Here is a 27511-nt window from a genome sequence, read left to right on the forward strand (position 1 = left end):
ACATCAAATATTTCACAAAAAGCACAAACATCACATGGTTTTATAGAACAAAAAAAGCACAAACATCAAAAAGTTTTAAACAAAAAGCACAAACATCAAACAAAAAGCACAAACATCAAAAATTTTAAACAAAAAGTACAAACATGCATCAATACCTTACGAATAAGTAAATATTTACACATAGCTGATGATTTTTAAGTTAAAAAAAGGAAGGTCTACTTATTAATCGCCTGCAAATCATTACATTTAAATAATACAGCTGTGTGACACAGAGAAACACTGGTACACCACGCTCGACAACCTGACCAAACTGTTATAGAGCGGTTATGGCGGATTTCATAGGTGGGGTTAAAGGGAAATAACTATCATTAAAATCATACACTTTATTATTATTTTTTTATGTCTATTTGTAATACATGTATTTACAGACACGTCAGTGTCATTGAAAGCACAAAATTATAGCAACACCCAAGGTCGTGTGAAACTTGGGATTTACGTGCTGCAGCCCAGTGGCCTCTGGTCATAAAGTTACGTAAGGATAGACGCTTTTAATCTTTCCCAAAATATACCTTCTACGTCACCGTTCCAAGTGATGTAAGTTGTAGTTTTTAACAGAGCATGTAATGATTTACTCATATTAATGGCCTCTATCTCTTCTAGAAATACTACAACTATTGACTCAATACTCATATCTAAAACCAAATTCTGGGCTAAAATTATTTCAAATTGGCACCACTGACTTCTAGCAAATTCATTTGACAAAATGATTAAGATTTTCCGACTGTTTTCCATGTGTTGAATAATATTATCAATGATTAGTTTTCCACCCAGAAAATCTCTTTCATGGATACATAGTTTGACGTGGGCATCCTCTTCTAAGTGATGAACAAGATTGTCAAATACCCAATTGCTGTTTTCAACACAGTACGACACAAAAACATCGTAAACAAATTGTTTTTCTGCAATATGCATTAACTGTTTTTGTCTGTATCTCCAAATGTAAATATGGTATTTAATATGCCATCTATATTTATACACAAGTGATGCCGATACAATTACTACAAGTAAAACACATATGACAATTGTTACAACATTGTAGGTCTCTGAATTATTCAGACATATCTTCTCTGTTATATTAAGACATCTGTAACCTTTTGGATAATCAACAAACTTATGTTTCTCGCTACGAATCCATTGAATAAACCAATATATGTCACAGTTACAAATAAACGGGTTATTGTCAAGTCTAATCGTTTTAAGGGTATTTCTAAGTTGTACAGGAAACATTCCGCGTGTAACTGTTTCAATACTATTTTGTTTTATATTTATGTCTGATAACTCTATGTTGTTCTTAAAGAAATTCGCTGGCCATGATTTAATTTTATTAAACTGGACATCCAAGTATTTTAATTTATGAAGTTTCTCTCCAATAACCTTTGGTAGAGAAACCAGTCTAGCGTCTGCCAATGATAATGTCTCTAAAGACGTTAGTGGAGAAAGGGCTTTATTTAATATATCAATATCGTCGCTGAGAAAATTTCCCTTTAAATCTAACATTTGTAGATTGACACAACCATCAAATGCTTGTGGCGATACATGCCTAGATGGCAAGGTATTCTTGGAAAGATATAAGTTTTTCAAATGGTTGTTGTTGAAAGCCCTTCCTTGTATTATGAATGGAGGGCTTGGGTTTCTTTGTTCAAGCAACGACAGCCATCTTAGAGACGGCAAATAATGGAAGTTGTCCGTTTTAACGATTCCAAGAGCGTTGAGTGCCAAATCTAAATGATTCAACTTCTTCATACAATTAATATGATCGGGAATAAAATTATCGATTTTATTGTTTTGGAGTGTCAAGTAAGTTAAATTAGGGTAAAAGACTCGAGGACCACAGAAGTTTGGTAAATCTCTCAAGCTGTTGTAACCAAGAGACAGTTTTTCAAGATATGGGTTGAAATCTAAGGTGACAGAAGATATTTGATTACCTTGCAAGTTAAGTATTTGTAATTTTTTGTTTTGTTTTAAAATGGAGTTAAATTTTGTTAAATTGTTCCAAGATAAATCAAGTCTATGTAGTGTACTAATATTTTGGAACGCATTTTCTTCAATCGTTTTAATACCATTAAACTTAAGAAAGAAGAGCTTTATGGCTGCATTGCTAACGTTTGACAATGTAGTCACATTTATATATGGTAGATAGTTTCTATCAAAACGAAGTTCAATATTTGTTACAGGTATTTCAGGAATGTAGGTAAGATTTAACCCAACACAGAAAGTGTCGCGTGTTCTAAATCTGCACCCTTTTGATGAACCAGTATTTCTCGTATCGGTTGATGCTAAGAATAGAAGAGTACTTATAACAACTAGGATTATCATTGTCTTTTTTGTCAAAATTTCAATATGGCTCGTGGGTCTCTTTAAAAAGGTGTAGCCAAAATATGAACTCTGAAAAGAGAAAACATACAATTTAATTACACTAACAAATATTACCATTAACAGTAGTGCCTGCTCACAATTTCCTGAAAAGATCATACATAAAAGAATTGGGGAAATGAAATGAAATAGGGTTTAACCAGTGGCGTATGTTTTGGGGTGGGGGTGCTTAGCAAACGTGAGACCGACTGATCCACAGGCAAATAATACAAGTAACACAGCCCCTAATACGAGTTTTGTATTTTGTATTTTTGAATCTAGAGTCCCTAAAATGCCATTTAATGGACTTTGGGTGAGTAGTTTGCTGAATTCTGATAGTCAGAAAACACTTATAACATGAGTAAAATTGAATACTACACATGGGAATTCATGTTATTTATCAACAATTTTGTCATTGTTTGTTTACCTCATTAATTCACTTAGTCGCCGATGCATAATTTTGAGACACACTGAACTTATTTTTAAACCGATTATTTTTCTTCCTGAGCCCCCCCCCCACCCCCTTTTCACCCCCTTTTCACCCCAGGTTTTAATGTCTTACTGTTCTGCAAGAGAATCGTGGGCCTAGAAATAATGCTTTTAGATATTTTGAACCTTCTGTAGGTCAAATCATGAATCTCGAAGAGAGAGAACATATAATTTAAGTACACTAACAAACATAACACCTTTGACAGTTGTGTGAACAATTCCCCGATAAGATCATACTTAAAAGAAATGAAAAGAGGTTTAACGTCTTACTGTTCTGCAAGAGAATCATATGCCTAGTTATCATGGTTTTAGTTACACCTGACAAAATGTTGATGAACCAGTACCTGATATTTTGATCCTGGTGTCGGACAGGTGCTTTATATCTGTGACAGCTGCCTTATGTCTGCGACCATACGGCGACCATAAATGCACAAGGTCGCCGGCAAACGTAAACACAACCGGAGACAATGTCCCAAAAAATTACAAATTTGAAAAAAGTCGCTTCCTCATAGCTTTCCAGGTCAGATCGCAAAACCTTGGCGTCTGTTTTGAACATCCTCAAAACGCATAGAACTATCTGAAGATCTGGGGTTTATCAGTTTTATCTCGATTGGCGAAAAGTTTCCAGACTGATTGAAAATATAAGCTTGTCCAGATAGCCATTAAAGCAGTTTGGCGACCATAATGTTTAGTATTTTGAGCTGAATCTGTCAAACAAACTCTATAATATATTTATAAATTAGAGTTGCATCCCAGTACGACCGTGCATCAGTGGATATCACATTACAATTAGAAAGAAAAATCACGGTGAACAATATTGAAGGTAAGGATTCCAAGACAGCCTTAGAATAGAGGTGGTGGTGTTTTCATATTGCAGCTAAGTAGGGACGAACAGGAACGACGAGAGGATATGGTCCAATCAGAGTCCGTTACTAAAGGAAGTATATTTAGTATGAAATGGAATGATGTTTATATCACACACATTTAAGGTTTATTCGTATGTGTACGCTTTCAAAATATATATTTGATAACTAGTGCCGGGGAACTAATCTTAAATCGATAAAATAATGAATTCCTACCTGTACATTGACGAAATTAAAAGAAGTTTTGCGATTTAGCTCTCTTTTCTTGTCTTTGCACTGTCACAATATTTTCATCCGTTCTAATATCACTACCGCCTAGAAGTGGATAATAATAACGAAGTACAAATGTTTCATATATCATGTGTCATCATTAAGGCGACATTTCAATTTAATGGGAACGGAAATAATATTACCCAAGGAAGCTTTATTATCAACTAGCGGATAATTCATAATCCTCAGAAACAATCACATGCTCTAACCCTGTTTACATTTCGTGACCATATGACGAACTCTGCAGGTAACCTTAATATTTAAAAAAAAATGTCAATGAAATTAAATGGATTTTAATGGCCCTCTTTTCTGCACCAACCGGGGTAATGAAAAAAGGCCGAATCCATGAGAATTTATTTGTCTACTCTTTAAGGCCCGGTCCCACTGCACTTACGGATGCAAAGAGGATGTAAAATGGGAAAAAACGTGCCCTCCGTTTGAAAACGCCATGCATCCATTGTGTACTCATTGCATACGTGTTTCATACGCTCTATCGAGCATCCGTTCACTTTGATTTCATCCGAGCAAACAGTTTTAAGCTGCACGAAACTTTTATAACGGATGAACTTTCTGCCGTGTACGATGTAAATGCGCGACATATACGAGCACCAAACGTTCCATGTCCGTTATCATCCGTTAAACGTCCACTGTATCCTCTCTGCATCCTCTGGGCATCCTCGCAAATCACATCCGCTCCAGCTGAAAACGGAAAGAGGGAGGAAAGATAAGGTACATTGAACGTCTATACATCGTTAGTAGCACGGAAATAGAAAGGATGTAAGCGTATGCATCATGTATATAAAGTTTTCAAAACTGACAAAGCGTTTGTATCTGGGATGTATTTGGTATATTGAAGGATGTCTGGAGTTTGCATAACCCCTTCGGAGCTGTCTTCCACTTCTATTCGCTTTCATCCGCTAGGCTTCCGATGAACATCCATTTAACATCCCCGCTACATACTTCCCACGTTCGTTCTTTTCCGTTCTGTTTTCGCAAATTTTCGTCAATTTTGTCCATTTCTGGAGCGGATGAAAACGGATGGAGCCACCCCCGAAAGTTTGCTCGTCCGCTGTGTCCTTTTTGCATACGTTTTGTGCCCATCGGCCACTGGGACCGGGCCTTTATCTAATTGGTTTAAACATATTTTATTACCATAAAGTAAAAGGATTGGACAAATGTTATATAAACTTACAAACACATCCTTTACTTTATAAGTACTTGGATTTAGCCAAGATAACAAAAGGTGGAAAGTAAAGTGTATTTAGACGGTGCTGAGGAATAAGTCTTAACATTGACGAGGATGATTCAAAGAAAAATATCTGAGAATTATTCTAGTGGGTGCAAAAATCTTGAAATTTTAACCCCATTTGCAACTACCTTACACGGCAAAAATATCGAAAAGTTGCAGGAACTGTTGTTGCGAAGTTATTTCAAGCTTAAAGGTATTTCCAAATAGTAATTTAGGATAAGGACCACTCTAAAACAACTGGCGAATGTTTGTTTAAATCTCACAAAAATCTATGGTATTGTTCTTTAAATGGCATTTAGTAACAACAAAACACACACTTATGGAAAGTCATTTAAATAGACTAAGAAAAGGAAAGGCCCCAAAACGGAACTCTGTGGAATTCCTGATATTAGACTCGTTTCGTGTGATCTAACACCTTTGATATTTACCGCCTTTTTTCTGTTACTGATATAGCTTTATAATCATTCAAGATACGGGTCATCAATACCGTAGTTTTTTAGTTTATGTATCAGGCCTCTGTGATAAACGCGATCAAAGGTTTTAGAAATATCAAAGAAAACGTAGCAGTACAATCTATGGTCCTGAAACGCAGTTACGACATCATATATTTCAAGAAGTTGATAAACTGTTGGGAGATGGGGTTTAACGTCCAATCAACACAAACTAGGTCATTCCGGGACTAACATGATTTAATTTTATTTCAATAATTCGCTTGCGCGTAGGGGTCTTTAGCAGTGGGAGAAAACCGGAGGACCCGGAGAAAACCCACGAGGTTGGACAGGCGACCCTAATCCTTGTCACGTACAACCGGGGATTCGAAACCACGCCAGTTGACTCAATGACAGGCCTTCTGATATAGCGCGCACGTGCTAACCATTCGGTCACCCCCCCCCCCCCCCAAATAATGCAGTAGAAAACAGTTGGCGACCTTTATTTAACGTCCGTATCTATCGCAGGTAAACAACCTTTACAGAAACCCAGCCCTTAATATATTGATATTATTAGACACGTCGTGCAAAGAGTGGAGCATAGAGGTGACGAACCCATGCATCCATTTTAGAGGGGCGTCCTACCAGCTACCAAAGAGTAAAATTAAATTAAGTTTCTTTGTAACTTGAGTCCATGGGATGTGGGGGGGGGGGGTACAATCGCTGAGCTTGCCTAGGGCATCACTAAACCTCTTAACGCCACTGATCCCAGCAATGAATTTGATTTATTACACAATCTAACGTGAATGAATGAATTGAATGTCAAATATTTTAAAGATACATTATGGGAGATTTTAATAGAGAGTTGGCCATTTTTGCTATATCAGTTCAAAAAAAGATGATGAAAGAAAAATATATTGAAAATTTCAGTCAAATTACTTTATTCTGAACAAAGTTATCACCATTGTAATTTTTGACTAGAGAATAGCCGATCGTTTGATTGACAGGCGTTAATTCCACCTACATAATCTCGATTATCAAGTAACGTTTTCATTGGCTGTGGTACCGTTAGCTTATTCGGTTTGAGACGGGGTTGCAATTCAATTCGTATCACATTTATCTTTACTACATATTAAAAATAAGAATTTTAATATATAGATATGAAGCGAAAATTTGAAAGGAAGGACCAAATCAATGAGGCATAATTATAGCCGACTTCTTGTTAGCCTGCGGGTACTCTTGTATGTAACTGGTAGGCAGGCCTACGTAACTCCCGAAACAGACACATTGAAATAGGAAACATTGATCCAATGGGATTGCAATTCAACTGGGGTGATGTTAGCTGGGATGTTTATCAATTTCCATAATTTTTCTGTAAACGCAAGTGACAAAAGAGCGTATAATACCGACATCCAAACTCTCATTTTAACCACAACTAAACATAATATCAAGGCCGTATATATCGAACTTTCAATCAAATTGACTAACATGCGGCCTCCGCTTACGACGCCATTTAAAAATTTAATCAATCAATGAAATCCTGTTTAAATCGAAGCCATCCGTGGGTCTACAGAGTTGATTTTGTGTCTGTTGTGTAAATAAAGATCTAATTTATAATTTCTAAGACATCTGAAGCCCAAATAAAGACTTGCAATAATCAGATTTAGCTCTTGCATAATGTATGTTTAAGGGTGTATAGCCCTATTCTTTGGAATTGTACAATGGCCGAAACTTGCTCTAAAAGCACATGTTAAAATGTAATATTAGTGTATATAATGATTTACATTCAGATTAATTAGAACAGAATTGGCCACATTGCTTGCAGCTTCATTAGGCCTGTATCTATATTTAGTATGAAATTGAATGATGTTTATTTCACACACATGATGTTTATTCGTATATTTAGTGCTAGCAAAGTAATCTTAAATTGATAAAATACTTAATTCCTACCTGGACATTGACGAAAACAAATGTAGTTTTGCGATTTAGTTCCCCCTTAAATTCTCTTGCCTTCTCACTATCATAATATTTTAGAATACTTAGTTTAATATGACCTGCGTTATCATTAAGACAGGATTTCCATTTAATAATAACGGAAATTACACTAGGATGTCTAATTACCAACAAGTCGACAAAATAAATAGATTACACTTACTAGTTATTTGGACATTTATCTTTTTGAAAAGAACTTTCTTGGCCAATGCAGGGATCGAACACCCGACCTCCAGGCTAGCGAGTCAGCGTCTTTCCCACTTAGCCACATGATCCCCCACTCAATTATAATCAAAGTTTTTGAGCTAGACCAATCAAAATGCTTAAAGCTCTGCTTACCCTGAGCCGAAAAAGTTCATTATCGTACTTAGTCAAGGTATTGATATAATGAAACTATACAGTGCTAGAACTATCTAGGAAAAAGTGCTAAATTTTGGATGTTTGGGTTTGGTCCGGTTCACTGATTTTAATTGCTTGGTATGCTGATCTAAACAACATGTCCGTCTTGAGTAGCATTGCCCTAATATAAATTACATAAGCGTTGACAACTATTAACTGGCCAGTGGGAGTATCAAATAACTTAACATTTTAATTTCTAAAATAAAAATCTCATTTCATATAAAGTCTTTGATATCAGTTGTTTAGTCTTCCAAAAACCAAGTTTTATCATGCTGAGCTATTTTTGTACGCCCATATTTTCAAGTGGACGTGTATTGAGTCGCCCGTGTCAGCCCACAATTTATTTGTGGACACGCGGTTCCTTTTGATATTGGCATTTTATCCAATATTAAAAGCTGTTCTAACATATCACCATTCCACCCATATGATGGTTCAGTTTGAATTTCATGAAAATCGGATTGAAACTGCCCGCTCCTCGTTCGCAAATAGTATAAAAGTATATAATACCAAGGTTGTGGACACTGTAGAAGTCACAATTTTTTTTTACCGATTTTGATCAAACTTAAAATATATGTCTATATTCCACGGATTTTTGTTTCTTTCCATATTCGCACATATCGGTCCGTAACCTCCTAGATTATTGACCCCGGGTGTACCAAAAATTACAGTTTATACCTGATTTTAAAAACCGTTTAAATATACACCGTTACACCCTGGGTTTGAATTTTGTGATAATCGGATCGAAGGCTGTGGTCCCTTTAACGATTTGTATCCGGTTTTGAAAAAAACTGAATATTATATGTTTATGTATCAAAGATCTCGGTTTGATGTTCGCGTATATCGGGCCTAACTTCTTGCCTTGTGGCCCCTATTGTACGAGAAATTGTAAGAATAATACTACGAGTTCTTGATGTGGAAATTTACACGGAAATATTTATTTAGGGATATGATATCATATCTTTCTTATCTAAATTATATCCTGGTTATATATATTATATCCTGGTTATATATATATATATATAGATAAGATCTAATTTAGATAAGAAAGATATGATATCATATCCCTAGCCATAAATATTTCCGTGTAAATTTCCACATCAAGAACTCTGTGGTGACAGAAATGAAATGAAATGAAATGGAGTTTTAACGTCCTACTGTTCTGCTCCTAACCTGGGCTAATGAAGACGGGCATACGCCATACAGTGTGCTATGAGGGAAATTTTGCTCGGACAGCGGCACTACGGCCTACTCTTATATCGAATTCCAACTGCCAAGGGATCTTTTACGTGCACGCCAATGTGTACACGGGACCTCGGGTTTTCGTCCCATCCGAACGACTAGACAGCTTTCCTTGTCAGCCCCTCCGTCCTGCATCACTGACAAGGGAGAACCACGCCGGAAAATCTGGATGAACTTTCTCGGCCAAAGCAGGGATCGAACACCCGACCTTCAGGCTAGCGAGCTAGCGTCTTACCCACTTAGCCACGTGATCCCCCTGTGGTGACAGAGAATATAAGTAATATTGTTATAATACATTAATAAAGGTGTACTGTTTTGTTGACATTGACAATAAATTCGCGTTAACAAAATAGTTTATAAAGTCTAGTATTGATGGCGATATTAGCGACCTTTGATTTTGGCTTGCTGTCCTACTGTTGTCTTTTCGCCTCAGAAGTTGATGTAGTCTCTACTTTCAAGGTCACTTTTCGACTTTCGTGTTTTGAAGGGGCGAAAAGTAGAAATTATAAATGGTAGTTATAGGCTTCCATAAGATTGTAAGACAAAATAAACATTTTACCATTGGTTCACGAATGCCTTTAAGTGCCATTTATAATAAGGGACTAGAAGGACTGGGCTAGATATATTCCACAAGTAACTCAAACGGTTACGTCATATTCCTATCTGGAGAGCCTGCGCAATAAATACTAAATCAGTTTATGTACATTCATATTACATTATTATTTGTGTTGCGAACCATTTGTGTCAATTTCTAGGTCCTAAATATTAGCGATTTAGCTCTTTTAAATAACAAATACATGTAGATTGTTTTGGGGTGACCTTTTCCCTGTATGTAAATAATCAGTAAATGTTCATATTTTTGCACCAAAATAGATAATTTTGGATCAAATTTTCTTTTACTGATAATTGATAAGTTCGTAAATAGTATTGTACGATGGATCAATAGGCCATTAATATTTCGATATTGGCCCCTTTCTATAGAAATCAATATATAATTGGCAAGAGTTATACAATCGTAATGTGCTCAACAACCCTTGTTTTACTTATGAATATTTATCTCCCCAAGAAAAAGTTCCAAAATCATTTAATTGGTTAACATCAAATTGGTCAATATCAAAGTATATGAGTAAAATAATGTAAGATATTTTATACCCTGGCTTAGACAAGCTGCTGTAGATATTACATCAAATTAATAAGCTTATTATTACATTATGTAATATTTGAATCAATTTTTTTAATTTTATTAAATTGTTATTAAATTTGTTTATTTCTGTGTTTAATTTGATTAGTTTTTCTTATTCTTTTATTCAAATTTCATAGAATCTGATTCCAAACCCATCTAGCTTTAGTGTTACATTCTAAATATAAAGCAGTGTAATATGACACTTATACAATACACCATCTGAATAGATAATAATTGGGCTACAATTTATTGTCTTCGAGAGGTTGATGACAGGATTCTCTTCAACAAATCTTTGAGGTCACATTCTCAAACTTGAAGAAATCTGGCTGATTTCTAGTTGGTCTTAAGACTGTATACACAAAGTTTCATCACTCTCGCTTAATAGTCTCAGTGCGGCGGGGGGGGGGGGGGGGGGTGTCCATCAAATGGGCACTAAACCAGACACAACTTTTCTGGAGTCCAACACTGAAGCTATTGAATTGTTTTTCAGATAACTAGTATCATTATGTATAACAATTGTTGTGAAAATAAATCGGAGAGATTTCGATTTGACAGTTTTTACGTATTTTTGAAACAGGTTTCAAAGTGTATTGGTTCTGTTATGCAAGATCATTTTCGATGTTCCAAAGTAAAAGTTCGGTACTAAGACACCCTAAAGATAAATTTTAAATGTTCCTATTATTAATTAGAACAGGTTTCGCTTTAGTTTTTATATTTTACGTTGACATTTTATGGATTTAAATCTCCCTAGTGCAAAAACGGTAAATTTCACCTTTCGACCTCCAGGGTCACTAAGATCAAAGGTGAATTTAGCAAGTTTACATTTTTATTGAAAGTGTGACTACTTTCGATCATTTTCAGCTTCTTATCATAATACAAGAATGACTACGGATTCATTTTCATTTCAAATGAACTTATTTGACTTTTGACCCCGAATATCTCGAAAACGCCCCAACGGCGGACTGATTACCACTCGGCATCGTATTCTACGCAAACTTTTACTCTGGAAAAGTTGTGTCTGGTTTTGTGCCCATTTGATGGAACCCCCCCCCCCCCCGCTGAGCCTCCGGTCTATAATTAGAACCACAGTTATCGTGCCCCAAATCATCAACCAATCAAATTGCTTATCTCTGTTTAGCCTCAGCAGAATATGCTCATGAAGGCATTCACCTATTAAAAACCTATGGTCCGACAAAAAAAACCCCCAATCAACGTTGACATTTTTCTGAGTAGATCCTCATGCTATGGGACGCAATTAACTGAAGGTAGTCATTTTGCGATAATATTCCAATTCATATTTGGTTTTCAACTTTTGTTATCGACGTATCAACTGTGATTTGGCAATTTATTTCTTTTGACAGGGTCGTGACTTTGTTTCAGATTTTTTTCCAAGATGGTGGCCATTTTTGGTCGGGGAAAATGGGACGATGTGAAAATTTTGATTAAATATTAATATTTCGTGTCGCTATATATGTTGTTGGAATAGCAGATTACATTTCGGGCATTTACAACATTATAAAATGATCACATTTTCACATACTTAGCATATTTCCGGGATGGCTGTCATTTTTAGTAGGAAACGGGACGATGTGCAGATATTGATTAAGTAGTATTGTTTGGTGTCGATATATATATTTTTAGGGGCACAGATTCCATTTCTTACATTTACAACCTGCGCCGTCGTTAGGATTCCGAATAAACCGACACCCATAGTAATAGTGATAGATCACAGGCACTTGAAGGGATTAAAATAAAACTTCTTACTACTGCTTGACTAAATATTATAGTTTATAAACGGTATTTCAGCCGCCATCTTTGTTTACACGTCTCCAAGACATTTCGCCTGCTATCACCTCACAATACTCACTAATTCTAACACTTCAAGTCGTTTTTATTGCCAACGAGACCTTATTTGATCATTATGCAGCTTCCGATGTAATTAAATTGGTCATTTCATAGCGTTATTAATTACAAATCAAACTTGAAGCGCTATCACTGGGCGAAAAGCAACTTCAAGAGACCGGAAATAACACGAAATCAGGTCAAAGGAATTCCCTTTTGTTTTTATTAGTAAGTCTAGATCATCCAGTCACCTCCTTTATTAACATAATCCATTATACGAGATTTTCTTAGGGACTGGGTGATCTAGACAGCACCAAAACAAACCCACGTGTGTTTCAACTCCGGTGAAAATGAAAAAATGTCCCTGGCATAGGCATAACAAACAAAAGAATGGACTGGAAGTGGAAGTCTATACCAGTGTATGGTAACAGTATTCAGAAATGAAAAAGCTGTTCTAAGAAATAATATGAGTTGCTATCTGATAAGGGTGGGAAGGGGGGGGGGACTTTATTTCGGGTACCTTCGTTTTGCAGACTAAAAGGCAAAATATTTTTTTTCTCCAAAAATATATGTTAATTTTTTTATCGCTTTATCTGCTCCACCACTGCTCATGTGGCTTTGCAAGGAACAGAAATAAAATTGTTTAATTATAGATATTTCCTTTATTAGGTATATATAATATATACCTATGTAGGAGTAGTTAGAAGATTCCTAAGAAGCATGTTACATACCAATGACAATATTCAGCTGTCATTCTGACATTCATAATTCGAGGTCAGCTCTGACAGTCAATTTTATTTTTAGTAACACACCTTGACCAATCAAAAATAAGGGCTTCCCCAACGCGACGTCATTGACTGATTTCGTGTTATTTCCGGTCTCTTGAAGTTGCTTGTCGCCAAGTGATAGCGCTTCAAGTTTGATTTGTAATTAATAACGCTGTGAAATGACCAATTTAATTACATCGGAAGCTGCATAATGATCAAATAAAGTCTCGTTGGCAATAAAAACGACGGGAAGTGTTAGAACTAGTGAGTATTGTGAGATGATAAACAAAGATGGCGGCTGAAATACCTTTTATATACTATAATATATAGTCAAGTAGTAGTAAGAAGTTTTATTTTAATCTCTTCAAGTGACTGTGTGATAGATCGATTATGTACTGTGTTCTTCGTTCTGAACGTATACTGAGGAGACATTTTATTATTACCGCTACATTCAAGTTCGTCAGACGCTGCTCTGGTAAACTTCTACAATACCTCTATCATTAACGCCTTGACACATATAACATGTCAAAAAATAAACGCCAAAAATAAAATCGTAAACAAACAACCGTTATTCTGTTTAAACAACGTATTTAATATAAAATTACAACACACCTTTAACACCTGTCTAATGACGTAGGATACAAAACAATATTTTAATGGTACCAAAGTACAGCAATTGATTCTCTGAATTAATATAATTTACATAACATGTCAACATGCCAGATACCAGTAACTGGAATCGTATACTCTCAAGCTCACACTTACACCAGTATATGGGCAGGGGCGTAAATGTGGGGAGGGGGGCAGGAAGAAAAATAGTCGGTCGCAAAATAAGAGCAGTCGGTATCAAAATAAGTGCTCACTGCATACGCCACGCTACTCACGCAAAACTTTAGTATTAAATAACCTTGTCAACTTATCGTGTTTGAAAAAAATGTTGTGTTTCATTCTTATTCTGTTGTGAGTATGTTGGTATATGAACAAAATTTCCCCCAGGGAGAAAAATAGTCGGTCTCAAAATAAGTGCAATCACTGCAGTCGGTCTCAAAATTATGCATCGGCGACTCAATAAATTAATGAGGTAAACAAACAATGCCAGAATAGATCCCAAATACTATGTATTTGCGTGAATCCGTGAGCCTAAATTGCATACGTCACACAAAACTATAGTATAAAATAACCATGTCTGCTTGTCATGTTTGAAAAAATGTTTGTCACTCTTTTTCTGTTGTGAGTATGTTGTTCTATGAAATGTTTCTCCCCGATGGCAAAAAAATAGTCGGTCCCAAAAAAAGTACTCACCGCAGTCGGTCTCAGACTAAATGAATTAATGAGGTAAACAACCATTTACAAAACAGGCGAAATTGACAGATAGGCCACAAGATTCAGTCTCATTTCTTATCCTCTCGTTAGCGAGAATTTGGTTCCATTTGCCAAGACAATGACTTAAATTAAAAGCTCGGTTACATGTCTCAGCACTATCATATTCACGGTTATAGTGAACTGCCCAGTTATACTGGTGTGTGGGTCGTGGGGCGTCAGACTATACAAATGTTATGTCAACTCTTTCAAAGCAGGCGGAATTGACAGGGGCAGATCTCGAGATTCTGTCCCATTGGCTCCCATTTCTGGTCCTCTCGTCCATAAGACTTTCTCTCAGCAATGACCTAAAGTGCTAGGATATTGAATCAATTTTTCCAAAATTTTCCCAGGTTGCTCAGTGTTATAGGCACAATCATCAATATGGCATAAACTTTATGTCAACTTAAATAAAACTGCTTTCCGGCGAGACAACGATCGGCGAACAACTATATAATTATACAATACTGTCTATGTTCTACTAGGACGCTTAATGTTATAGCCAATATTTTGTTGACATTCATTGTGGGCTGGGATTGTGGATGGCGCCCTAGATTTGGAACCACCCCCACCCCACCCCTTATTCCCCTGCACATGGCCCCTAGAAAACTCGCACATGTGGTGCGCGACTCCTGACTGCGTCACTCGTCGTACTTGGGGTATGTGCATCAGTCGGTCGCATTTTGGCTAAACACCCCCCCCCCGCCCCAAACAAAATCGTTATGTACGCCCCTGGATATGGGTCCGGCTTCTACTCATCTTGTTGACGCTCTTCGAAAAAAGTCGGCTTCAAAGCCTAGCTTTGCGACAAACTTTCATCAGCATCCCAGATCAATTTTTGAGCCAAGCGAAGGAGTTGAACTTGATTCAACGTCTTTGCTGCGCTCAACACAGCGCAGCCAGTCAGCAACAATGCGTCAGGGTGAACTATAAAATGGATTTTTTAGAAAGCGATATGTAATTCAGGATGTCTGGATGGGATTGGCTAAAAGGCTCAGCCTATGTAAAATCCATCTTCCTAAATACTATTTAAACATAATATTAATACGTAAAGCCAAAGGGGTGTATATACATAGTTAAAAAGTCATTTCAATATAATAATAGGGATAAAGCTGTGATTTATAGCCTTAATTTTCCTTCATCCCTAATTCCATGTAGACACTAAAGTAGTAAAGACATAAATGATATTTCCTTGAACCACTTCTTGCTTGCAGGTTGCTTAGAGATATATACAGAAGTAGGCATCCATACGCGAAGGTTTTGCAGATGTGGTCTAATTTCAAAAGAAACGCTAAACGACATTTCATCCCGTATTGCTTGGGTTAACTGGGTATTCATCAATTGGAAATTCTCAGTTAGGGTTAGGTAACCCTTGTGGTTTCCTACACGGCGTACCAGAAATTACGACCCCCTCATCCGCCCTGAATATAAACATACACGCAAAACATCAAATATTTCACAAAAAGCACAAACATCACATGGTTTTATAGAACAAAAAAAGCACAAACATCAAAAGGTTTTAAACAAAAAGCACAAACATCAAAAAGTTTTAAACAAAAAGCACAAACATCAAAAATTTTAAACAAAAAGTACAAACATGCATCAATACCTTACGGATAAGTAAATATTTACACATAACTGATGATTTTTAAGTTAAAAAAGGAAGATCTACTTATTAATCGTCTGCAAATCATTACATTTAAATAATACAGCTGTGTGACACAGAGAAACACTGGTACACCACGCTCGACAACCAGACCAAACTGTCATTGTGCGGTTATGGCGGATTTCATAGGTGGGGTTAAAGGGAAATAACTATCATTAAAATCATACACTTTATTATTATTTTTTTATGTCTATTTGTAATACATGTATTTACAGAGACGTCAGTGTCATTGAAAGCACAAAATTATAGCAACACCCAAGGTCGGGTGAAACGTGGGATTTACGTGCTGCAGCCCAGTGGCCTCTGGTCATAAAGTTACGTAAGGATAGACGCTTTTAATCTTTCCCAAAATATACCTTCTACGTCACCGTTCCAAGTGATGTAAGTTGTAGTTTTTAACAGAGCATGTAATGATTTACTCATATTAATGGCCTCTATCTCTTCTAGAAATACTACAACTATTGACTCAATACTCATATCTAAAACCAAATTCTGGGCTAAACTTATTTCAAATTGGCACCACTGACTTCTAGCAAATTCATTTGACAAAATGATTAAGATTTTCCGACTGTTTTCCATGTGTTGAATAATATTATCAATGATTAGTTTTCCACCCAGAAAATCTCTTTCATGGATACATAGTTTGACGTGGGCATCCTCTTCTAAGTTATGAACAAGATTGTCAAATACCCAATTGCTGTTTTCAACACAGTACGACACAAAAACATCGTAAACAAATTGTTTTTCTGCAATATGCATTAACTGTTTTTGTCTGTATCTCCAAATGTAAATATGGTATTTAATATGCCATCTATATTTATACACAAATGATGCCGATACAATTACTAAAAGTAAAACACATATGACAATTGTTACAACAGTGTAGGTCTCTGAATTATTCAGACAAACCTTCTCGGTTATATTAAGGCATCTGTAACGTTTCGGATAACCAAGAAACTTCTGATGTTCGCTACGCATCCATTGAATAAACCAATATATGTCACAGTTACAAATAAACGTCTTATTGTCAAGTCTAATCGTTTTAAGACTGTTTCTTAGTTGTACAGGAAACATTCCTCGTGTAACTGTTTGAATAACATTTAGTTCTAAGTTTATGTCTGATAACTGTGTGTTGTTCTTAAAGAAATTCGCTGGCCAGGATTTTATTTTATTAAATTTGACATCCAAGTATTTTAATTTGTGAAGTTTCTCTCCAATAACCTTTGGCAGGGAAAACAGGCTATTATCCCCCAAGCCTAATGTCTCCAAAGACGTTAATGGGGAAAGGGCTTTATTTAAAATATCAATATCGCTGCCGAGAAAATTTGACATTAATCTCAATATTTGTAGATTGACACAACCATCAAATGCTTGTGGCGATAAGTGTGAAGATGACAAGATATTCCCGGTAAGATATAATTCTTTCAAATGACTGTTGTTGAAAGCCCTTTCTTGTATTGTGAAAGGTGGTCTTGGGTTTCTTTGTTCAAGCAACGACAGGTATCTTAGCGACGGTAAGTAATGGAAGTCGTCCGTTTTAAAGATTCCAATACCGTTGGCTGACAAATCTAAATAATCCAACTTCTTCATACAATTAATATGATCGGGAATAACATTATCGATTTTATTGTGTTGGAGTTTCAAATTAGTTAAATTAGGGTAAAATATTCGAGGACCACAGAAGTTTGGTAAATCTCTCAAGTTGTTGTTACCAAGATACAGCTTTTCAAGATATTGGTTGAAATCTAAGGTGACAGAAGATATTTTGTTGCCGAATAAGTTAAGTATTTGTAATTTTTTGTTTTGTTTTAAAATTGAGTAATTAAATTTTGTTATATTGTTCCAAGATAAATCAAGTCTATGCAGTGTACTAATATTTTGGAACGCATTTTCTTCAATCGTTTTAATAAAATTCGATTTAAAAAATAACAACTTTATGGCTGCATTGCTAATGTTCGACAATGTAGTCACATTAATATATGGTAGATAGTTTCTTTCAAAACGAAGTTCAATATTTGTTACAGGTATTTCAGGAATGTATGTAAGATTTAGCCCAACACAGAAAGTGGTGCGTTGTCTAAATCTGCAACTTTTTGATGAAACAGTATTTCTCGTATCGGTTGATGCTAAGAATAGAAGAATACTTATAATAACTAGGGTCATCATTGTCTGTTTTGTCATAATTTCAATACGGCTCGTGTAGTCAGAACTTGAACCCTGGAGAGAAAAATAATATAATTTAATTACACTAACAAATATTTCACCATTAACACTAATAACAGTTTACAATTTCCTGAATATACGTAACAGAATCATAGGCCTAGTAATAATGGCTTTAGTTATAACTAACAAAATGTCAGGCATTGAACCAGTACATTATATCTTGATCCCGGTGCTGGACATCTATTATAATTATAATTAAAACCCCACATGGAAGACAGATCTATGCTAGAGAAAGGGACAGACACAGACTGTGCCTGACGAGGATTGAATCTGTACACGAGTCTGTGACAAGTGTTGTTGTTGTTCTTAGTGTTTAACGTCCGCTTCCACCGAAGGTGATATCGCAGGCCTTTCCTGTGGGAGGATACCGGAGTACCAGGAGTAAACCCACGAGATTGAGAAGGCGCCCCTATCTCCAAGCCACCACATACGCTCACACCAGGAATCGAAACCACAGCCGCAAGCCAGGGGTGACCAGCCAGCTAGAGGTCGAAGCGCGGCACTCTAGACCACTAGGCCACCCCAATCCCCAACCCCCAATTCCAACAGGTGCCTTATTTCCGGGCTAAATTGTAGGATATAATTGGCAGCCATATTTTACTCATAGCTTCTTGGCTAATAATTAATAGAAAATACAATGCCTGAGTTGGTGCTGATTTCTTTCATGTAGCTATGGTTTCGATATCTTTTTGACAACATAAATATGTATTAAACATTATTATATATATAGTTAGCTACATTTATGATCAGCTCGTTGTCATGCAATTTAACAGGTCAGCTGTGTCAGCTGTGAACTTAGTTACTAATTATAGATGCATTGGGTACGAGATAAATCTGCCTATTGTAGGTCATTATTTTTGCTTCAAAGGTTATGTTAACTATTATTTAGACATTAAGCCACGAGCCAAGCCTATAATCAAAACTCAAAATCACCGGATGGCGGATATTTAAATAGACTAAAACACGGTTGGGTTGCCATTTAATGATTTACTTTAAAAATGGCGAAACGAGGCTATGCATCCTTATTACAATAATAAATAATCTATGACACACCCTGTCAAATCTTAAAACGGTGATAGCTCTGCTCAGAATAAGTAATTTGAATGAAATTTTCAATATATTCATTTAGCATTATCTATATCTTTAAGATATTAAAACTGCTTAATCCTCCATGAAAAGCCTTAAAACGTATATTATACTAGGCGCGTAGATCTATCTGAATCTCTGGGGTTGATCAGTTGTATCTTGATTGGCGCAAAGTTTCCAGACTGATTGAAAATATAAGCTTGTCCAGATAGCCATTAAAATAGTTTGACGACCATTATGTTTAACATTTTGAGCTGAATCTGTCAAACATAGTCCATATATTTATATGGATATCACATTACAATCAGAATTGAAATTGTATACAAGATAGATATCACATTACAATCAGAATTGAAATTGTATACAAGATAGATAAAGCAACGACTAGAGTTCTCCTTAAACCCCAATAATGCAGTAGAAAACAGTTGGCGACCTTTACATTGTGTGAAATAGCTTTATTTAACTTCCGTATTCATCCCAGGCAAACGACCTTTACAAAAACCCAGCCCTTTATATATTGATATTATTAGACACGTCGTGCAAAGAGTGGAGCATAGGGGGTGACCACCCCATGCATCCATTTCAGAGGGGCGTCCTACCAGCTACCAAAGAGGAAGATGAAATTAAGTTTCTTTTTTAAATTATCGCAATTAACATGGTTGTACACCCTGCCCTCCTACTTAATTTAAATAAAAAGTTTGATTCTGATATTTTAAAATGTCCTCAGAGTACCGGGCCCTATACTTGTAACTTGAGTCCGAGGGGTGATGGTGGTGGGGGGAGGGGGGTACAATCAATGAGTTTGCCTCGGGCATCACTAAACCTTTGAACGCCACTGATCCCAACAATTTGATTTATCACACATTTTACACACAATTTAACGTGAGTATTCCAGAATGAACAGAATGTCAAATATTTAAAGGGCGTATAGCTCTATTCTTTGGAACTGAAACTTGCTCTAAAAGCACATGTTAATGTAATATTAGTGTATATAATGATTTACATTCAGATTAAAAAAGAAAACTAATTTCTAATTCATCATGTTCGATAAAATACGCAAACAGTCCAAATTAGCTCAAAATAATGTAATTTGAATGAAATTTTCAATATTCATTTTCCATTATCTCTTTTTTAAATATTGTAGCGAGATCGGCCAGCTCTTTAAAACACCACAGATCGGCAATACTCGACACAGTAACGTAGTCTCTTCATAATTCTTGTTTACTGATATAATTTGAAATAATGTTAATTAATCACGGTTAATTAGAACTCATCCAAACTTGTCCAATTTGCTTGCAGCTTCATTAGGTTTATTATTTGGAGAGAGAGAGAGAGAGAGAGAGATGGGGTTTAACGTCCACTCGACACAAACTAGGTCATCTCGGTACTAACATATGGTTTAATTTTATTTCAATAATTCACTTGCGCGTAGGGGTCTTTAGCAGTGGGAGGAAACCGGAGTACCCAGGGAAAACCCACGAGGGTGGACAGGCGACCCTACTCCTTGTCACGTACATCCGGGGATTCGAAACCACGCCAGTTGACTCAATGACAGGCCGTATGATACAGCACGCACGTGCTAACCATTCGGCCCCCCCCCCCCTCAAAGCATCGACCAATGAAATTGCTTCGCTCTGCTTAGCTTTAACGGAAAAAGTGAATCATTGAACCCAGTCAAGACATTCACCTAATGCACATCTACACCACGTTTATAAATTCTACAACCATTTAAAGCAGAGTTGTTATTTCCGATCATTGACCGATCATCAATACTTAAATTTAGGGATAAAATGTTTATTCCCTTCTATAATGGACTTAATCCTGTTATTTTACGGAATAAACGGTGGAATGACAAGGAAGTTCCGTGAAATTTAGGGATAAAATGTTTTATTCCGTTCTGTAATGGACTTAATTCTGTTATTTTATGGGATAAGCGGTACAACGATAAGTAATCGTATACATATATAATCATTTATAATAATGATCATTATAGTATTCATTTCAATGGATTAACCATAATATGAAGAATCATATTTTGTAACGTTTGGTATATTAATTGAAATGTATATCTAATTTCCATTATTTATAAGATCTATAAAGTGTATTGTTATTCATCATACGGAAATCAGATTGTAAGTATTTTCATAAATATGTAAAAATATGTTTTAATGCGTCGTGTGTTAAGGTTGCAATATCTGGTAATCAAGCAGGCTTAAATCCAGATAGTACAACCCGTTGGCCAGTGTAAGTAAGTCAGGTTGTCTCTATAGCAGAGTCTACCACTGAAAGCCTCTGACGAGTGGCGTGTTGTGATACCTTGCTCTCGATTCAGAAATTAGCGAGAAGAGGTTATGTTTAAAGATTATCTGCGATATCAGTTCGGTGGAAGCGGACGTTAGATAAAGCTATTTGACGCACGGGTATAAAGTCAATGGTTAATTCAATGAAATTTTTATCATCGTCATGCTCAGGAAAGAAAATTTACCAGGATTTTTTTTTCTGAATTTGAAAATGGAATTTATGTTAATCGAAGGAATTTCTGTAAATTACAGGAAAAACAAATACGGATAAAATTTTCCTGGTAATTTTTGTTTCCGGAATTTTTTACGTTTTTTCACGGAAATTATTGTTACAGTGTAGGTTTCGTCACTCTCACTCAATCAGAATCAAAGTTATCGAGCTCCAAGGTCTCGACCAATCAAATTGCTTATCGCTCTGCTAACCCGGAACCGAAAATGTTCATTATCGCATTTCGTCGAGGTATTAATATAATGAAACTATACACAAAGTTTCATCAGTCTCGCATAAGTAGAACCACAGTTATCGTGTCCAAAAACATCAACCAATCAAATTGCATATCTCTGCTTAACCTCCACAGACTATGCCCATCAAGTCATTCACTTATTAAAAACCTATAGCCCTATCTTTAATGTAAATCCGTCGACTTTTCAGGTAGAAACCGTGGAACAAGCTTTATTTTATAGGGTTTGATATGACAAAATAACAATGTTCACATTTTTTCTGTGTAGGTCTTCATTATGGGACGCCATTAATTGAAGGTATGCATTTTGCGATACTAACACAATTCACATTTTGTTTTCAACTTTTTGTTATCAAAGTATCAGCTGTGATTTGGCACTTTATTTCTATTGACAGGGGTCATGACTTTATATCAGATTTTTTCCATCACTTCATGAAGATATTTCCAAGATGGCGTCCATTTTTGGTGGGGAAAATGAGAGGATGTGAAAATTTTGATTAAGTATTAGTGTTTGGTGTCGATATGTATGTTTTCTGGGTCACAGATTCCATTTCTGGCATTTACAACATTATAAAATGATCACATACCTAGCATATTTCCGGGATGGCTGTCATATTTGGTGGGAAACGGGACGATGTGCAGATATTGATTAAGTAGTAGTGTTTGGTGTCGATATATATATTTTTAAGGGCACGGATTCCATTTCTTACATTTACAACCTGCGCCGTCGTTAGGATTCCGAATAAACCGACACCCATAGTAATATAGTAATTGTGATAGATCGATTATGTACTGTGTTCTTCGTTCTGAACGTATACTGAGGAGACATTTTATTATTACCGCTACATTCAAGTTCGTCAGACGCTGCTCTGGTAAACTTCTACAACACCTCTATCATTAACGCCTTGACACATATAACATGTCAAACAATACACACCAAAAATAAAATCGTTAACAAACAACCGTTATTCTGTTTAAACAACGTATTTAATATAAAATTACACCCCTGACACCTGTCTAATGACGTAGGATACAAAACAACATTTTAATGGTACCAAACTACTGCAAGTCATTCTATGAATTAATATAATTTACATAACATGTCAGCATGCCAGATATCAGTAACTGGAATCTTATACTCTCAAGCTCACACTTGCACCAGGGTATGGGCCCCGGCTTCTACTCATCTTGTTGACGCTCTTTGAAAAAAAGTAGGCTTCAAAGCCTAGCTTTGCGGCAAACTTTCAGCATCCCAGATCAATTTTCGAGCGAAGCGAGTGAGTTTAACTTGATTCATACCGAATTCATTTCCATACCGAATACTCATTATATATCGGGAATTTTCCCTCTTATTTCAAAAGAAACGCTAAAAGACATTTTATCCCGTATTGCTTGGTAATTTAACCGGATATATGCCTCCATCTATGCGTGGGTTAACTGGGTATTCATCAATTGGGAATTCTCGGTTAGGGTTTGGTAACCCTTGTGGTTTCTTACACGGCGAACCGGAAATTACGACCCCCTCATTCGCCCTGAATATAAAAACACACGCAAACGTCAAATAGTTTCACAAAAAGCACAAACATCACATGGTTTTATAGTACAAAAAAAGCACAAACATCAAAAAGGTTTAAACAAAAAGCACAAACATCAAAAAGTTTTAAACAAAAAGAACAAACATCAAAAAGTTTTAAACAAAAAACATCAAAAAGTTTTAAACAAAAAGTACAAACATGCATCAATACCTTACGGATAAGTAAATATTTACACATAGCTGATGATTTTTAAGTTAAAAAAAGGAAGGTCTACTTATTAATCGCCTGCAAATCATTACATTTAAATAATACAGCTGTGTGACAAAGAGGAACACTGGTACACCACGCTCGCCAACCAGACCAAACTGTCATAGTGCGGTTATGGCGGATTTCATAGGTGGGGTTAAAGGGAAATAACTATCATTAAAATCATACACTTTATTAGTTTTTTTTGTATGTCTATTTGAAATATTTACAAACACGTCAGTGTCATTGAAAGCACAAAATTATAGCAACACCCAAAGTCGGGTGAAGACATGGGATTTACGTGCTGCAGCACAGTGGTCTCTGGTCATAAAGTTACGTAAGGATAGACGCTTTTAGTCTTTCCCAAAATACACCGTTCCAAGTGATGTAAGTTGTAGTTTTTAACAGAGCATGTAATGATTTACTCATATTAATGGCCTCTATCTCTTCTACAAATACTACAACTATTGACTCAATACTCATATCTAAAACCAAATTCTGGGCTAAACTCATTTCAAATTGGCACCACTGACGTCTAGCAAATTCATTTGATAAAATGATTAAGATTTTCCGACTGTTTTCCATGTGTTGAATAATATTATCAATGATTAGTTTTCCACCCAGAAAATCTCTTTCATGGATACATAGTTTGACGTGGGCATCCTCTTCTAAGTGATGAACAAGATTGTCAAATACCCAATTGCTGTTTTCAACACAGTACGACACAAAAACATCGTAAACAAATTGTTTTTCTGCAATATGCATTAACTGTATTTGTCTGTATCTCCAAATGTAAATATGGTATTTAATATGCCATCTATATTTATACACAAATGATGCCGATACAATTACTAAAAGTAAAACACATATGACAATTGTTACAACATTGTAGGTCTCTGAATTATTCAGACATATCTTCTCTGTTATATTAAGACATCTGTAACCTTTTGGATAATCAACAAACTTATGTTTCTCGCTACGAATTCATTGAATAAACCAATATATGTCACAGTTACAAATAAACGGGTTATTGTCAAGTCTAATCGTTTTAAGACTGTTTCTTAGTTGTACAGGAAACATTCCGCGTGTAACTGTTTGAATAACATTTAGTTTTAAGTTTATCTCGGATAACTGTGTGTTGTTCTTAAAGAAATTCACTGGCCAGGATTTTATTTTATTAAATTTGACATCCAATATTTTTAATTTATGAAGTTTCTCTCCAATAACCTTTGGCAGGGAAAACAGACTATTAGCCCCCAAGCCTAATGTCTCCAAAGACGTTAATGAAGAAAGAGCTTTATTTAAAATATCAATATCGCTGCCGAGAAAATTTGACATTAATCTCAATATTTTTAGATTGACACAACCATCAAATGCTTGTGGCGATAAGTGTGAAGATGACAAGATATTCCCGGTAAGATATAATTCTTTCAAATGACTGTTGTTGAAAGCCCTTTCTTGTATTGTGAAAGGTGGTCTTGGGTTTCTTTGTTCAAGCAACGACAGGTATCTTAGCGACGGTAAGTAATGGAAGTCGTCCGTTTTAAAGATTCCAATACCGTTGGCTGACAAATCTAAATTATTCAATTTTTTCATACAATTAATATAATCGGGAATAAAATTATCGATGGCATTATGTTGGAGTTGCAAATAAGTTAAACTAGGGTAAAAGACTCGAGGATCACAGAAGTTTGGTAAATCTCTCAAGCTGTTGAAACCAAGAGACAGCTTTTCTAGATATTGGTTGAAATCTAAGGTGACAAAAGATATTTGGTTTCCGTTTAAGTTCAGTATTTGTAATTTTTTGTTTTGTTTTAAAATTGAGTAAATAAATTTTGTTAAATTGTTCCAAGATAAATCAAGTCTATGCAGTGTACTAATATTTTGGAACGCATCTTCTTCAATCGTTTCAATATCATTCGACTTAAAGTATAAGGACTTTATGGCTGCATTGCTAATATTCGACAATGTAGTCACATTAATATATGGTAAATAGTTTTTTTCAAAACTAAGTAGAATATTTGTTACAGGTATTTCAGGAATGTATGTAAGATTTAGCCCAACACAAGAGGTGTATAATTTTCTAAATGTGCACCTTTTTGATGAACCAGTATTTTTCGTATCGGTTGATGCTAAGAATAGAAGAGTACTTATAATAACTAGGGTCATCATTGTCTGTTTTGTCATAATTTCAATATGGCTCGTGTGCCTGTTTAACAGGGTGTAGTCAAAAGACAAAACATATAATTTAATTACGCTAACAAATATTACACCATTAACAGTAGTGCCTGCTCATATACTTAACAGAAATGAAATGAATTGAGGTTTAACGTCTTACTGTTTAAAGGCCTAGAAATAATGGTTTTAGTTATACCTGACAAAATGTCAGGCATTTAGAACCAGTACCGGGTACTTAGAACCCTGTATCGAACCCCAGACGAAAGACAGATCTATGCTATACAAAAGGACGGACAGAGATTGTTCTGGACAAAGATTGAATTTGTACATGACAATGTCTGTGACAGGTGCCTTATTTCCAGGATAAATTGTAGGATATAATTGGCAATCATATTTTAATCATGGCTTCTTGGCTAATAATTAATAGAAACTACAAGGCCTGATTTGGTGTTGTCTATGGCTTCGATATCTACGTCAAAAGATAAATATTCATTAAATATTATTATAGTAAGCTACGTCTTCAACAGTGATCAGCCCATTCCCAGGCAATGAACAGGTCAGTGGTGTGCTTAGTTGTTTACTAAAGGCAGATTAATATAGATGTATCACCAGTTTCACCACCGATATCTTTAAGATAATAAAACTGGTTAATCATGCAGGAAACGCCTTAAAACGTATAATAGTATACAAGGCGCACAGAACTATCTGGAGCTCTGGGGTTTATCAGTTTTATCTCGATTAGCGAAAAGTCTCAGACGATTGAAAATATAAGCTTGTCCTGATAGCCATTAAAGGAGTTTGGCGACCATAATGTTTAGTATTTTGAGCTGAATCTGTCAAACAAAGTCTATAATATATTTATAAATTAGAGTTGCATACCAAAGGTAAGGATTCCAAAATAGCCTTAGAATTGGGATGGTGATGTTTTCATATTGCAGTTTAGTAGGGACGAACAGGAACGGCGAGAGGACATGACCCGATCAGAGACCGTTCCTAAAGGAAATTTATTTAGTATGAAATGGAATGATGTTTATTTCACACATAAGGTTGATTCGTATGTGTGCGCTTCCAAAATATATATTTAATAACTAGTGCCCGAGAACTAATCTTAAATCGATAAAATAATGAATTCCTACCTGTACAGTGACGAAATTAAAAGAAGTTTTGCGATTTAGCTCTCTTTTCTTGTCTTTGCACTGTCACAATATTTTCATCCGTTCCAATATTATTACCGCCTAGAAGGGGATAATAATAACGAAATACATCAACCTATCAGGGGGTAAACGGGAACCCATTTTTACCGTTCGGTGAATTTCATACCTCC

At 35.8% G+C, this 27511-nt stretch overlaps 2 protein-coding genes across 5 annotated transcripts; both read right to left on the minus strand.

Annotated features, from left to right (window-relative positions):
* LOC126818198 (toll-like receptor 13) lies at nt 1-27511 on the minus strand. 4 transcript variants are annotated; one of them, XM_050545469.2, is made up of 3 exons: nt 27324-27511; nt 3981-4079; nt 1-2445 (listed from the first exon to the last, which is right to left on the minus strand). In XM_050545469.2, the coding sequence occupies exon 3, from the start codon at nt 2374-2376 to the stop codon at nt 529-531; it is 1848 nt and encodes a 615-aa protein (XP_050401426.2). In that variant the 5' UTR covers nt 2377-2445; nt 3981-4079; nt 27324-27511; the 3' UTR covers nt 1-528. The 4 variants fall into 4 exon arrangements, with proteins under 4 accessions (XP_050401426.2, XP_055956137.1, XP_055956136.1 ...); XM_056100162.1 differs by lacking the exon at nt 27324-27511 and adding an exon at nt 7867-7973; XM_056100161.1 differs by lacking the exon at nt 27324-27511 and adding an exon at nt 7662-7783.
* LOC126818043 (toll-like receptor 4) lies at nt 23245-25674 on the minus strand (the record flags this gene model as incomplete). Its single annotated transcript, XM_050545220.2, is given in 1 exon segment — nt 23245-25674. A coding segment is annotated over 1 exon segment (1332 nt), but the record flags the coding sequence as incomplete, so codon positions are not given.

This window comes from Patella vulgata, chromosome 4 (assembly GCF_932274485.2).
Source record: "Patella vulgata chromosome 4, xgPatVulg1.2, whole genome shotgun sequence".
In the NCBI taxonomy this organism is placed as follows: domain Eukaryota; kingdom Metazoa; phylum Mollusca; class Gastropoda; family Patellidae; genus Patella; species Patella vulgata.